The sequence below is a fragment of the Akebia trifoliata genome, chromosome 4 (assembly GCF_017979445.1).
Source record: "Akebia trifoliata isolate Shusen 1 chromosome 4, ASM1797944v1, whole genome shotgun sequence".
NCBI classification, from domain to species: Eukaryota; Viridiplantae; Streptophyta; class Magnoliopsida; order Ranunculales; family Lardizabalaceae; genus Akebia; species Akebia trifoliata.
The window spans coordinates 41,453,276-41,469,204 of NC_141378.1; the positions used below are offsets into that span (position 1 = coordinate 41,453,276).

The 15,929-nt window shown below is 33.7% G+C and overlaps 1 protein-coding gene across 2 annotated transcripts; it reads right to left on the reverse strand.

Annotated features, from left to right (window-relative positions):
* Window positions 1–10,574: 10,574 nt before the first annotated feature.
* LOC147405019 (putative membrane protein At3g27390) lies at window positions 10,575–15,929 on the reverse strand. Of its 2 annotated transcripts, none has more exons than XM_086441137.1 (10): window positions 15,758–15,929; window positions 15,519–15,627; window positions 14,849–15,044; window positions 14,617–14,750; window positions 13,910–14,198; window positions 13,685–13,791; window positions 13,442–13,583; window positions 12,153–12,345; window positions 11,136–11,379; window positions 10,575–10,917 (listed from the first exon to the last, which is right to left on the reverse strand). In XM_086441137.1, exons 1-10 carry the CDS (start codon window positions 15,849–15,851, stop codon window positions 10,776–10,778), a joined length of 1,650 nt encoding a protein of 549 aa, XP_086297263.1. In that variant the 5' UTR covers window positions 15,852–15,929; the 3' UTR covers window positions 10,575–10,775. The 2 variants fall into 2 exon arrangements, with proteins under 2 accessions (XP_086297263.1, XP_086297264.1); XM_086441138.1 differs by having other exon boundaries at window positions 15,577–15,627; window positions 15,758–15,836.

The following is a 15,929-nucleotide window of genomic DNA, read 5'->3' on the forward strand; positions in this document are numbered from 1 at the left end:
ATATTATTTTCATTTGAAAACAAAAGAGAAATTAACAATACAAGGTTGAGAATAGATATCCAGTTTCCTATTATGCAAGTGTGGCCACCCGGCCTAAAATAAATAACATAACAAAGCGCCTCGCGCTAACAGAAAGTAAATAAACATGCAACCAGTAACATTATCCCTGGATATCCGTTCACCAACCTGCATACAACACAACAACGTAAAATGCAGACATCACCCCTCGGGTGTGACTCTGACATTTTACCGTTTCATACCCTTTTTCCCTTTTTTCGACTTTTACAGTTTTCAATCTCTTCATAAAATATCTATTTTCTGATATTCATCAACTCAATATGAGTTCATTGAATATTAAATCACATTTTTCAACTATAGAATTTATTTCTATCAATAATATTGAAAAAAAATACAAATTCATATCAAAACGGGGTCCGAGCAGTGCACAAGACCCAATTTATGGTAATAACCCGTTAAAATACTCTACCCACGTATAATTTGTTAAAAATACAATTAAACATATCAAACATGCAATTTCTGGCGTGAATTTTGAAATAAACAAAGAATTCTATATTTCGAAAATACATCCAAATTTTTCCAATAAAATCCTAAATGCAATTTTCACAATCTATGATTACTAATAGAAATTGAGAGTTCCTTACAATCACTAGGCGACGGAATTGAAGCACGTGCGCGGAAATCGAGGCGATTGGCGCGGTAATCGAGATGGACCGAACTTCGAAGCGGCTGATTTTCGAAACTGGCTTGGTGGTTTCGAAGATCTCGATGTGCTCGTCTCTTCTCCCTTCTACGGCGAAAGACGGTTTGACCCCGAAATCGATGAAAACCGAGGTCGAAGTTACGAAAATCTCCGTATAAAAATACGGCTGATTTTTGACTATACGGGGTGAAAAAGACGAGAAAACGAAAGGAACTTGGTTGGGTTATGTAGAGAATGAGGCTGCGGACGTTTCTCCCTTCTGCATCGGAAAGCGATTTGACCCCGAAACGGACGAAATCCGAGGTCAAAGTTTCGAAATTTCCGTATCCAAATACGGCTGATTTTTGACGATATCGAGTGAAATAGAAAGTGAAATGAAGATAGGTTGGGTGGGTTTTGTAGAGAACGAAGCTGCGGACCTTTTTCTCTTCTGCGGCGATCGTCGAAAGTGGACCGTTTGCGAGAGATCTGAAGTGGAAAAATCGGAGGAAAAACAAATTTCTTTTTTTTTTTCATTTTTTTTTTCGCACTGTTTGGACGAGTGGGGAAGATGAGATTAAAAAAAAATTTAATATTATTTATATAATATTTGGGACGAATTCGGTATTTCGCCTATTTTTGATCGACGATAACTTGGTCATTCGGTCTCCAAAACTGACAAACGAATACTCTATTTCGCCTAATTTTTCATTCCGGATCTAATGGTATAGTCAATTTTTACAAATTATGTCTCCATAAAAAATTTACATTTTTAGCCTGACGTGACCCATAAACTTGATGTCGTTTTCGTTTTTGGCGATAATTCAACTTCCTGATCTCCAAAAATGACAAATAAATAGTCTATGTTGAATAATTTTTCGTTATGAAACCAATGGTATGATCGAATTTTAAAAATTATTACTCCAACAAAAAGTTACTGTTTTAGCCTGGTCCGACCCGGTAATCGAGGATTTTGCAACTTTTATATTTGGACTCGCATTTGAGTGTGCTTACAGGCTAAACTATGTTTTTCGATCATTTTGAATCTAATGGTGAGGTCAGATTCTATTAAAAATGATCAAAATAAGGTCCCACAGTTTTACCCTAAGTCCCACTTTCAAGATTTTCTTAAAATTTCACTATTTATTTTTTCCTCGAGATACGAATTAAAAATTCGGGGTTTTACAGGTTCTTGGTTCTCATACTTATTATTTTCAATAGTAAAATTAAAATAGTTAAAATTTAAAACTAAACAAAATAAATATTAAACAAAACATCATGCATAACACATAACACGCATAAACAAAGCATCAACATACTTATCATTTCAACATAAACAAAGCATCATGTATAACACATTAAAAATAAAAATCATGAAAAAAATTAGAAAGTAAAAATCATTTAACACTTACTTTGTAAGGGAGGATTAAAGATCGAAGTCATTCTTAAAACCAAATGTTACTTATTACATGTTCAAAGTCGAAACTAAATGTTGATTGTTGCTTTGTGATTAAAAAGTAAGATGACACAATTTTTATAAGTTTTTGTTAGAAAAAAATAGAAGAGATGAAGTTGAAGACTTTGATGGGTTACCTCTAACACACTAACACAGTTGAGAGAGAGAGAGAGATGGGTTATCTCTTCATTTTTCGACAAGGTGGCGAGGTGAGTGAGGAAGACGAACGATGGCTAGGTTTTCTTCAGACTTGAAGAAAAGAGAAATAGAGATTAGAAGAACGAAACTAAGAAAGGATTTTATATATATATATATATATAATAGATGTAAAAATTGGTTCAGTTCTATTATAACCCTAATTCGGAACGAAACCAAATCAATCGGATTTTTTTTTTTTACAATCCGTACCCAAACCAAACCATGCTCAATCTGAACCAATCCAATCCAAAAGGCTCGGACTGATTCGGTTCTCGGATTTACCCAATCCAATGTGCACCCCTGTTAATTACAATGCTAGGTCCTTTACTTCAGGATTTAAATAACATCACTCAGCTCAGCATCTACATTTTATATAGATAGTTGATAAGATTGGGTCACGTTCAGCTACCAATGTTAGGGAGCCAACGTTTTCTCCTACATGAGTAAGATGCTTCGAAAAGGACTATTTTTTTATTATTTTATTTGTGGGGATGATCTATGGTGAGGAGATCATCCTCACAAAAAATAAGTCCAATATGAAACTTTTAACCCCATCAAAAGTAGATTATAAATTAATAGTAAAAATTGACAATCCACAATTCTTCAACTTGTAAACCACTATTGATGGGTTAAGAAGTTTTAAAATGAACTCATTTTTTATGAAAATGGTCTCCTTACCATAGAGATCATCCTTACAAAAGTCACTTCATTCCAAAACTTAAACCCTATAAGACAAAACATTGGCTCCCTAAGCATTGGTTGCCAAGCGTTACCTTATATATATAGAATCATGCTCAAGGGACATCTAATATATGTGTGTGTGTGTGTGTTGAGTTCAAGAACCAAAGTTTTTGTCTTATATGAGCTAAAAGTTTTGGAACAGACTTATTTTTTTGTGAGGATGGTGTTGTCTAATTTATGCACGCAAGTATACGTATCGAAATAAAAAATAAAGTGATGAGAAATTATCATGCCCACGGAGACTAAATACCAATCAATTGTTAATTATCAATCTATCTCACTTTAAATTTATCCAAACAATAGTAAAAAAATAGGATTTAAAAATAAACAAGGAAAATAGCATAGAAAATAAATTTGAAGATTAAGATCAATAAGTGATGAAACCTGGACTTATAATTTCTCCCAAACAATCACTTGATTAAATTCTCCTTCCTTCTATGATAAATTAATCCACTGTAATTATCACCCAAGAGCACTAAATCATTTATAAGCCTCTGTCGATGGTCATGTAAAAATACTTTCCTAGATTAACTCCCTATATGTCTATGAGAATTAAATCAAGAAGAATTCATTAAGAATAAGCTCTCATAAATGATGCACACGTAACGTGAGTATATGTCTATCTCAAATTAACATATGTTCTTCTATCTAGGTCATGAACACAACACAACTATATCGATATTATTAAGGATCACCAATTCAACTTAATCAATGACTAGTTAATTAAATTGCATTAAACATGGGATGGAATAAACAATCACACGTAAAAATAATCATAGAAGAAAAAAAGAAAATTAATCAAGCATCATGAATGGGTTCCATTATAACCTTAGAATGAAAGTTAGTTTATCATTGAAAATAAAACGTAATCACACAAGTATTCCGTCATTCTTAGATATTATGACGATCCAGAGATGAGATAAAATTCAAGAAAATAAAATTCTAGAGTCAATCTCTAATTCTCATCTTCCTTCTCAACCTTATGCTTATAAGAAAACTCAAAAATTATGAACTCTCTAAAAGTCTTAATTTTTTTTATTTATAGGTATGGAGTCATCATTCGGGTTTAAGTGTCCCAAAACTCGCCTTTAATTCAGTCCAAAAAATCAATGAATAATGTTGAAAACATAATCAGGTCGCAACCTCAAAACATGTTATGTCGCGGCCCGTGTTTCATCTCTATGCTGTGTAATTCTTGAACTCGCGATACAGTCTCGCTTACTATCAAGCTGCGGCTTGAAGACTTTTTAGCTTGTATGCATCTTTTTCTTTTTTCGAGAGTAAATCAATTTGGAATCAAAATTTCTTCTAAATATTGACAATTATCCCAATATTCCATAATGCTCCTGAGTTGCAAAATAAGCATAAAAATCAAATAAAAATACAAAATCACATAAAAATATAAAACAAACTAAACTTAAATAAAAATAACTAAAAGACTCTAAAATTAACAAAATATTATACCTAAAAGTGATTAATTCGCAGGTATAAAACCCACTCATAAGATGGGTTCTATGATGAGGAGATGATTTTCACCAAAAATCATCACAATTCGAAACTTCTAACTTGATCAAAAGTTATTTACAAAAAAAATAGACGGTCTACGATTCTTCAACTTGTAAACATGGGGTTAGAAGTTTCGGAATTGACTGATTTTTGATGATGATGATCTCCTTATTAGTTCAAATTGAATTGTCAACAAAAGTACCAATTACTCAAAATCCACAATTTCATTCAAAATAAAAATCCTAAAGCCTTAAGTGGACCTATGGGCCTTTTGCATCCATTAAACCCACATCTTTTCTAAGACCACTAACCCAGCAAGCCTAGTAAAACCAGACTTCTTATATCCAACTTCAAGCTCAACCACTTCCTAAATCCATTATTACTTTTAAACCCTTCTGAACCTAATTCCTAACCTAAGCCAAATCTAATATAATCCAATACAATCCAAGTTCATAAAATTCATAATCCATTTCTTCCAAATTCCAATTCCTCGATATAACCAATTCAAACCATTAGTCTAAATTCAATCCTCCAACCTATTCTCTAGCCAAATTCTAGCTTAAGCCTAACCCCAATCCTAAACCCAATCCCACTTCTAAGCGCATGTCAAAATTATTCCCAACACAATACACTTCAATGCCCAAGCCCACTCCTAACTTAAAGCCCAAATTCAACAACCTAATCAAGGTCCAAAAGCTCATTCCTACATAATTGTCATGTGTCAAACCTCATTTTCCCTCCCAAATCCAATCAACATCACCCTCAAAAGCTATGAAAATCACTCCACCATACCACATGTCATAATCTAATCATATCATTTTTTTCAAAAACATCATCACAAATGACATTTATGTTACATCACACCCATTCTCCTTAATCAACTCACCTAACCCATCAAAAAACTATACATGCTTATCATTTTGTCATAGGTAGTCATTTCCTTCACCCTCCCAAAATCAAACCACCTAATCACATCACCTTAAATATTTTCTCAAACAACTACCCCACCCTCTAATTTGACTTTCACTCCATCTAATGTACGAGTTGTAAAACCCAACCCATTTGAGTCCTACCAATGGATATGGGTCAAAACCCAACCCATTTGGGGGGAAAATAACTAATTTAAGCGTAATTCGAAAATTTTACTTAATTTGATGATTAATTTGAAATTTTTAGTTAATATGGAAATGGTCTCGTTACCATAGAGATCATCCTTACAAAAGTCAATCCATTCCAAAACTTAAACCCTATAAGACAAAACATTGGCTCCCAAAATCAATTCCTCGATATAACTAATTCAAACCATTAGTCTAAATTCAATCCTCCAACCAATTCTCTAACTAAATTCTAGCTTTAGCCTAACCCTAAACCTAAACCCAAGCCCACTCCTAACTTAAAGCCCAAATCCAACAACCTAACCAAGGTCCATTGACCATGTCTAGGTCCAACAAAATACAAAAGCTCATTCCTACAAAATTATCATGCGTCAAACCTCATTTACCCTCCCAACTCCAATAAATAAAACCCCACCATCACCCTCAAAAGATACGAGAATCACTCCCCCACCATACATGTCATAATCTAATCACATCATTTTCTTCATAAACACCATCACAAGTCATCTCTATGTTACACCACACCTCTTCTCCTTAATCAACTCACTTACTGAAAGCACCATCGATCCACGGGGTGCGAGGACCCGCTTTTGACTCTTGTGGTTTGGGAGTCGCCACCTAATTATTACGATTTAGGAACCGAATATTGACTCTAAACAGATAAAGAAACTAATCTACTGAAGAGAAAATGGGTTCGGGGATCTCGTTACAAGGTTGGAAGGTGTTAGGCACCAACCCCGCCCGGCTAATGTCGATCTCTACTTATCTCAAATAAGACTACATTGCTAACAAATAACCTAGATAAAAAAAATTATAATAAAAGAAAGTTTACCTTTGATACGCAAAGATCTTGTTCCTTCAGATCCGACAAAAACTGCTCTTTGTACCGTACTCCTCGCTTCGTTCTGTCTCCGGTTTGATTTCTGATCTCCGAAACAAGGTATCTCTTTTTTTTTATCTGGATTCTTCGAATTTGTTATGGATTTTGGGATATTTTTTAAGGGCTTTTAGGTATTTTTTAGGCTAAAATCGAAGAAGGGATGTTAGGTAAGGAGTTGGGACTCCAAAACTAGGATTTATGGGAGGCTAGGGGGACTTTTAGACCTACTTCTCCTAGGGTTTATGATTTGATACGAAAATAGGGTGTGGGGACCTCTATTTATAGAATTTTTTAAGGGTTGATTTGGATAGAGTTAGTATTTAATTAGAGTTCTTTTAGTTAGAGTTGTGTTTTAGTTATAATTGTTTTAAGTAGAATTGTGTTTTAATTAAAATTGTTTTAGGTAGAGTTGTGTTTTAGTTTAAAACTCTATTAGATTGAGTTATTATTTAATTGGAACTTTATTAGGATTTTGACTTTTGGTCTTATTTGATTGACTTTAATAGTTTGACTTTAGTCTTAATTGATTGACTTTAAGATTTTGACTTTAGTCTTAATTAATTGACTTTAATTTTGACCTTAGTCTCACTTGATTGACTTTAATACATTGACCTTAGTCTTGCTTGATTGACTTTAAATTTTTGGAGAACCCTCCTCTATTATATCTTTAATTATTTGGACCCCCAAATGGAGGGGTCCTTAAAGAAATATCTCACGAACCCTCAACAATTTTTCATGAGAGTCCGATTGATCGATTTTTTTAGTTCAAAATTTTAAATTAATTTCATTAATGTTTCACTTTAATTATTTAATATTTTATTTATTAATTTCGAAAATTTTAATTATGAAAATTGTAAAATTATCGTTTTGCCCCCGATGAGGACTTTTCACGTTTTAAGCCGGTTTTTAATGTTCTAGGATGTTTTAGAATCGATTTTTCATAAGGAATTCAATAGAAATATTAGTTTGTATTATTTATGAAATTTTGTGTGTGAAATGGTTGTGAACTTTATGAGGGGCATTTTCATAATTTTGTCGAATTTTGTGAAAATTGGCGAAGTGATTTATTTGGTTTCGATTTGTTATTTTATATGTTTGAAAGGATTTTTCTAAGTGTAATGTAGGCTCTAAGGATATTTTGATGTTAGGGGTATTTTGGTAATTTGATTATTTTTTAGTGATTTTTATCGTGAAGCTTCTTTTTGTTTGTAAGATGATAATTTTTATGTTTCTGGGATCGTATTTTCCTAACGTAGCGTGATTTCTACAGTTTTATCAGTTCGAGATACCTCATCCGGATTTCTGAAACATATCTGGTAACAAAATAAAGCATTGGAATAATCATCCATCATTGGGAACCATTGCAATCAGATTGACGAGTTGATTAATCAGGCGAGTGCAAAAATGGGGTGTCTACACTTACCCCACCAAAAAATTACACATGCTTATCATTTTATCATAGGTAGTCATCTCTTTCACCTTCCCAAAATCAAACCATCTACCCACATCACCTTAAATATTTTCTCAAACAACCACCTCACCCTCTAATTTGACTTTCACTCCATCTAAGGTATGAGTTGTAAAACCCAACCCATTTGAGTCCTACCAATGGATACCGGTCAAAACCCAACCCGTTTGGGGGGGGCGGAAGTAACTAATTTAAGGGTAATTCAAAAAAAATCAGTTAATTTGAGAATTTATTTGAAATTGAGAGATGTGTGATTTTGATCCATTTTTTGTGGTATATATATATATATATATATATAAAAAAATATTCCCCCAACTATTAAATGAATCACTATGAAATGAATTATACTATCATAGCGATTGCTAGTTTATTTCAAGTCAAAATTACAACCATTTGTTAGTTCCACTGAGATTTAGTTTTATTTATTTTTGTTAATAAGATTACAACAATAAAAATTATTACAGTTGTTCCACATTAACTATCGTAGTTACACTCTACTATATTGTATATAAATATAAAGTCCTTATATTGTAATAACGATATCTATTATTTATGTTACAAAAATGATGTTAAAATATGATAAATCTAGTTTTTGCACCTTTATTCATCAAAATTGTGAGTGTTATTTGATTTCGTTGAGATATATATATATATATATTAAATGTATTTAGACTTTCTTATGTTATGCCTTGAATTAAAATAACAACTTCAAACAGTACTTCATTTTAAGCAATCGTTATACTACAATAACTATCAATCAAGAGAATTATTTAATTTCGTTGATATATATTCTATGTTCATCTTTAAAGTTAAAATCAAAAGCATTGTTGCAAGATTAGATGAGCTTGGATTAAAATTTTAAGTTGATTGAAATTTTTTTATCTTTTTTTTTGTATTATGCCTTGAATTAAATAACAATTTCAAGCATTATTGCATTTCAAGCTAAGATTGTGTTATAACATGGACAGTTATACAACTGTAGCTACGCGCTACAATGTTCCCGTCAATTGTAGAGATGTTCTTTAAAAAAGATTGTTTAAAAAAAAAATTTATGGTTGGAGAAGAAGATTAAAAAAATTTGAGTAAAAATGATCTTAAAAAGAAAGGTTCAGTAGATAAGTTGAAAAAAATCAAAGAAAAAAAAAAAAAAGGGAGTAATGATGTTTTTTTTTAAGAAGAGATCCTAACATTTGACAAGCTCTAAGATTCAAGTCGAGGACAATTCTCTTATTTAATTATTGTTTCATCTTTAATATTATTGTATGACTACAATAATTGAGATTGATATTCAAATATATTTTTTTACAACGTATTGATTTGACCACTTACCATGTAGCTTTTGTGTATTTGACTGCTATTTAGCATCTATTAATTGAGTAGGAAGAGGTGGGTCACTTTATGCATTGTCCAGAGATTTTTTTTTTTTTTTTTTTTTTTCTCACAATGCAAATAGACTCTCCAGTGCATGCCACGTCAAGCCTAGTAAGTGTAGTTTTGTCAATTGGGGATGCCATTCAATACACGTAGACTCATGTGATTGGTGGATACCGAATTCAGTGAGCAAAAAGAATATTCCGTGTTGTCCGTCTATGTTTCTGATGACAAGGGCGGTGCTAAGATTTTCTTGTAGTGGAGGCAAACTATGGTTAGTTGTATAGTTGAAGAACTTGAAGATGAGTGGCTTTAGGGAGAAATTTAAAGGTTTTTATTAGAAGTTGAATAAAAGGATATTTAGATCATTTTCAATTAGTATATGAGAAGGCCTGATCAAGAGGCAATGTCATAAACAAAAAATTGTAGGATGGGAGGGGGGCAAATTGAAGGGAAGTGAGGGTGTGGGTGCAAATGGGGAGAGAGGTGAGGGTGTGGGGACAAATGGTGCATGTAATTAGTTGAAAATATAGGGGTGTCTCAAAGTTCTGTGAGGGCAATTGCCCCCACCACCTCCTTACTAGTTCCGCCCCTATTTGACGGAGTCGTCATGAAATCATGGGCACCCTTTTCTTTTCAAACTAACTCGAGTAATAGAACCCAGCATCAAGTTTGAATTGGTTCTTAAGAAACTTCTACAGTGAGATCTCGTTAAAATATGGCAACATACATGTAACCCAATGCACCTCTGAAGGTTCACGAATAACCTTGCCCCTTTAGAAACTTGGTATCTGTCTATTTGACAATCTTCCATTCTCTTGAGATAATGAAATTGAAGCAAGAAAGCAAAATTGTAATGTTTCCAAATTGCCTAAACTTGCTTGAAAGATTTATCTCATGTACATGATTCCACTCTGCAAGAATTCCGAATCATTCTCTTTAAGCTCATCCTCTTTGTGATAACTGATACATTTTCCCCAAAATGACTTAACCCGATAGGGAAATCTCAACTCATTGGCCACTCAAATACGAACAAATTGATTCCCACGAGAGTCAAGTCATATTCTAGGAGCCAAAACTATGTGATGGATGGCAAGCCCTTTCGACGTGTAGATCTTATTTCAATAAGAAACTAAATATCCTTTTAGAAGAAAATATAATAACGCTTCGTGCCAATTAATACAAAAGGTTACATAGGCAAACAAGTACAGTGGCAGCAAAAAAGGAACAATGGGATAATTTTGAAACAGTTCACAATGAATAAAACCTCGAAACTTTGGCTGTCAAGAAAGCAAAGAAAAAATAATTTCAAAATGCATAGATGACAAATTAAAAAGAGACTACGCGACTGCATTCAAATTAGTCTCACTCCCATACCGACCGGATCGTTGCTTTTCTTCTTGTATTAATGCTTTTACAACTTCAAAGAATAGACGACGGAAGGTTGGCAGCCTCGAGAGTGTCAAACAGAAGCCTTGCAACCTGTTTTCAGGTTTTAAATAACATATTACAAAGCAGGGAAATCTAAGGATACAATAGCAAATGAAAATTATTAGCAAAATATTATCCAGAAAAGAAGCCATCAAGAATTTGTTTCTAGCTCTAATACTTATGGGTATTAAAAAATTCTTTTTTTTTTTTTTATTGGCTTTAAACAGAGAGAATAACTCCAAAAATATGATATAAATAAATTTACTTACCTCCTACATAAGCCTTCCAACTGAGCTCTTCTAATCTCATCAACTGGAGGAACTCCGCCGTTATCCCAAGCTTGTATTCTCTTAGTATCACCACAATATAGAGCCAATTTGCACAGATACAACTCTTCGGTTTCTGTTAAGTGGAAACTCTTAATCTGCTCTTTCATTATACACATGGGCTCAAACAACCAATCAAAAATCCTTCCCTCGGGCCTGTTTACATTCGTTATTTCGACATTCTCACCTGATATCACATGAAACAATTGTGATATAGTCAGCTCCCATTCCATACCCACAAACGATGGAGAAGGCTTTGCTTGTTCTACGTAATTTTCTGTAACCCATGAATCCAAACTGATTGATGGACGTAGTACTTGGATTGGCCACTAGGGGTGCAACTTGGTTCAGTTTGACTCAGTTTGGGGTTAAATCAAAACCGAACCAACATAAGTCGGCTCAACTAAATAAGAATCAGAACGGAACCAAATTTCCCATAGAACTGAACCAAACCAAACTAAAGTCGGTTCAGTTCTATGGATTGCCAATATCCTATAAACCTCTTTGGAAGTAACATATTTTTATTTTTAATGGAAAAAAAATGAACATGAAATTTTATATAATAAGTCATTAATCTATCCTTAAAAAAAGTCAGTACTCTGTATCCTAACTCCTAAAAAATAGTAAGTCATTAAGAGTTCAATTTTCAATTTGGTCAGATTCCATACAAGCCTCAAAGCGAGAACCAAACCAAATTGATCGGTTCCCCATTTTCTCAACCCAAAACCAAACTGCAACTTGTTCCAAAACAAACCAGCCCAAAGCTATCGGTTTGGTTCAGTTCTCGGTTTGAACCAGACCAAGTTGCACCCCTATCAGCCACAGCTCAACAGTTGTACCAACCAGACAAGATGAACCATCCAACCTGAACAAAATGGTTCGGGCAGGTTGATTGGTAAGATCATACATTTGTTAAGGGGAATAAAATAAAACATATAGACAGTAATGGGAAGTTCTTACGCAAGAGAAAGCCAGGGGAACCACTCTTTATCGATCGGAGAAAGCACTGCACAAATGCATATGCGGGAATTCCGATGTTAACTATCTTATTCTTTGAATTTGGCCAAGACTCCAAGTCCATTATCTCAATAGCTCCATCACTAAGTAGTTCTTTCCCAGTAACCTCGCACCCTTTGATGAAATTATTCCATATCTGATGCATGTATTGACACCAATAATTAGAAATATACAAAGTATGTATCGGCCACCCAAGACCAAGAAACGAATTGTAGTGTCTAATAATGGGGACATGTTTGAGGATCTGATGTGAGTATTCTTGGGTGAATATAGGAGATAAAAGGTTGAGTCAACTAAGATGATTTGTTATGTGCAATGAAACCTATAACCACCTAGTTAGAAGGAATGTGCAAGCTGAAGCTTTTAAAAGAGTGAGAAAATCATGGATTAGGTTAGTGAGAGCAGATATGAATACATTAGAATGAACAGAAGACATGCCCTGAGAAAGAAGCGAAACTGGGGCTTAGACCCATATCTCAGTTGGTTTGACACATTGCAAAGCAACCTTGACGTTGTGGGTCCAAGTCCAACTTACCATCATCAAATTTAAAAAAAATTTAAAAAAAAAAAATTTGAAAAACAGAAGTGAAACCACATAGGGAACGAGAAATGGGATTTTGTGTTGTGAATTTGAGAGGCCTATTTACTATTTCTATAGTCGTCGCCTGGACAAACAAAAGAACTTGGAAGAGATTATCTTAAAAAAAGAAAGCTTAAAACTCAATTGATCATTCCACCTTGAGTTCCGATGGCGGCACTTGATGAACAATCAGAGATTCGGCACAAGCACCGCTCAGTACAAGCAATCCCCGCATACTAAAGGGGGAAAAGGGATCAAACGAAAGACAACAGAACCTATCGATCTGGAGGAGCACTATTTGTTCGGCTAAACCCAAATACTTGGGATAAGGCTTTGATGATGAGGAGAAAGAACCAGAGATAAATAAAAAAAGGAATCACGATCCAGAATGGTTTCCCGTTCTACGTGGCACTTTTTAGTTGGAGATTAACCACATTAGGCTACGTGCCATGTAGAAAACGGCTTGATTAGGAGCCCAATGTGTTTTAAACTCCTATCAAAAGGTTCCGTGTAGACACCGTTCCTATTCTATAGGAATGGAACACCGTTCTGGATCCTGATTCAAGTAAAAAATGGCATGTTCCTAACATAAATGTCACGCATGTACATGTAATTAAGAGAGGACTAGAAGCATAGTTTATATTATTCTTACCACCACAGCCGTCAATGCTTCCATTTTCTCAGAAGGAATCCTTGACGGAGATTGCTTAACATGAAAAAACTCATACCGTTCATGCAATCCCTTTACGGGAAGCAGAGGTGTATCGGGTTCAACTGACTTGCGATACCTTGGTCTGGACCACATGAACAAAGTCTATGAGTCGGAACATTGAGGGGTTATGCAATTTTTATCGATAATATGTTTATACTTCCACATAACAAAGAACTTATGTACCTCGGGAAACATGAACCTTCTCGCATGTAGAGGAAATCATTGGTGTACTCATCAAACACGGCCACACTAGCAACAACATAGAGTAATCCTCTCTTCGTGGAATTTTCCTAGAAAAAAAAAATTTAAGAAAAAAGCTTCATATAAAATGGATTTTTCCGATACAAAAGAACAACTCGATGTTCAGCATCACTTTGGGAGAAAACCATTAGATGATCCAAATCATACCTCGTATGCCACAACGGCAGCATAACATCCAAAACCGAAGCTCGAGAAAATTCCTGCTAAAATAGCTAAAAGAACCGCAAGTGGCCACAAAAAAATTAATAGCCCGGCAAAGGGGACGCAAACAGTCTCCAAGAATGGGCCCGACCTTCCAATAAGATCTTCGAATAACCGTTTCCATCCTTTGAACAACATGATGGGAGCTTTATATATCACTATCAAGGTAAACATGGGGACATCAACGATGATTCCTAAAATTGCTCCCAATATGCATCCTGGTACCTGTAAAACACTACAAGAAAAGAAAAAAAAAAGGTAAAAGAAGATTTGGGTAAGAATGATGAATCCAACTAAGAATCTTCATAACTTCAGACATCAAGCATGTCCATTGAGTCTTAGAAATTGAAAAATATAGTTAACACCCGAAGATATGATAGTAAAGAACCAAAAGAAATGGTTATATTATAGAAATAAACGTACCAAGACGTAAAATGTGCTCCCTTGATAACCTCATGAATGTAAATCCTCATGTAGCATACTAAATTTTTACTGATTAATCCTATTTAAAATTCTGAAATGCAGTAATGTTTTGCAAATCGAAACACAAACTTACTTCTAGATAGAATAACTAAACATTAATTGCTCATTATTCAAACCCAATAGAAATAAAATTGCAAGGAAATAAAAATTCAAAGTTTGATGGACAGTACTTGAGCTCTATGGGTTCTTCATCTCCTTTCGCTTCTAGCAACTCATCCATCACCGAAAAGTATGAATGGAAGGAAAAATCTCCAAAGTCACGTACAATGGTGCACGCCCCCCAAACATTGCTCCATGTTCCATCCTATAATTAAGGTGGTTTCAGAAACATCAAATCAAATACTCTCCAACATTTCAATTCAATCTTGAAGACAATAGAAACAATTAGCAGGAGAATATTACCGTAAGGCATCGAACCAACTTGTTTTCAACACCTTGTTTGCTTATACCCTTGAAGGTTTCCATTATAGGCCAAATGAAGGCATAATAGATACCCATAATCGCACTCCCAACTATACCCACGACCGACCATAACGCTATTGGGATCGGCAAAGATATAATCAATAGGGACTTCATATATGGACCAAATTTCTTCGACCTGTTTCGAATCAAAAATATCAATTCAAACCCATTTTGAACATTCAAAAATGAATGAAATGAACCGAGTCGAAATTAAACAAAGAACATCAATTCAATTACCCATTTTGAACATTTAAAAAACAATGAAATGAAATAATTCGTAAAATTCAATTGCTGATTTTAAACATTTAAAAAGGGAATGAAATGAATCGAATCGAAATTATCAAAGAACATCAATTCAATTACCCATTTTGAACATTTAAAAAAGAATGAAATGAAATAATTTTAAAATTCAACTACCCATTTTAAACATTTAAAAGAAATGAAATGAACCAAATCGAAATTTAAAAAAAAATAAAAAAAAACAACAACAACAACAATTCAATAACCCATTTTGAACATTAAAAAAAAAATGAAATGAAATAATTCTTACAATTCAATTACCCATTTTATTTTAAACATTTAAAAGAAAATGGAAAAAAAAAATTCTTACTTTTTAATACAATAGGAAGTCCAAAACAGATGTAAAGGAATTAATCCAATAACAACACCTGTGTCTCCAAAAGCAATCACAAGAAACACAAAAGGGCAGAATATTGCAACTGAAAATAGAAACAAAAAAAATATGAGTTTGAGATCTACAATGGGTTACACAATAAATCCATAATTAGAGAAAAAGAGACAATAAATTCAAAGAGAAAGCTATAAAAAAATAATATAAAAAAAGATTACCTTTTACAAATCCCAGAAGAAAGAGAAACACAAATACAGGGATGAACAGGATGAAATAGCAGAAATAAAGCAAAATTTTATGAGGAAACTCCATTGTTCTTCAGATTTTTTTTTTCAGACAGATTGGAATCTTTTTCAAGTACTTGTGTCTTCGTTTTTTTCCCGAAACCCA

What these genes read in the sequence shown, in the direction of transcription:
- LOC147405019 (XM_086441137.1), bottom strand. Translation starts at nt 15,851, where the DNA reads ATGGAGTTTCCTCATAAAATTTTGCTTTATTTCTGCTATTTCATCCTG. An exon ending in TCTTCTGGGATTTGTAAAAG is followed by an intron (nt 15,628 to 15,757) that starts GTAATCTTTTTT and finishes TTCTATTTTCAG; the next exon opens with TTGCAATATTCTGCCCTTTT. An exon ending in CTGCCGTTGTGGCATACGAG is followed by an intron (nt 13,792 to 13,909) that starts GTATGATTTGGA and finishes TTTTTTTTCTAG; the next exon opens with GAAAATTCCACGAAGAGAGG.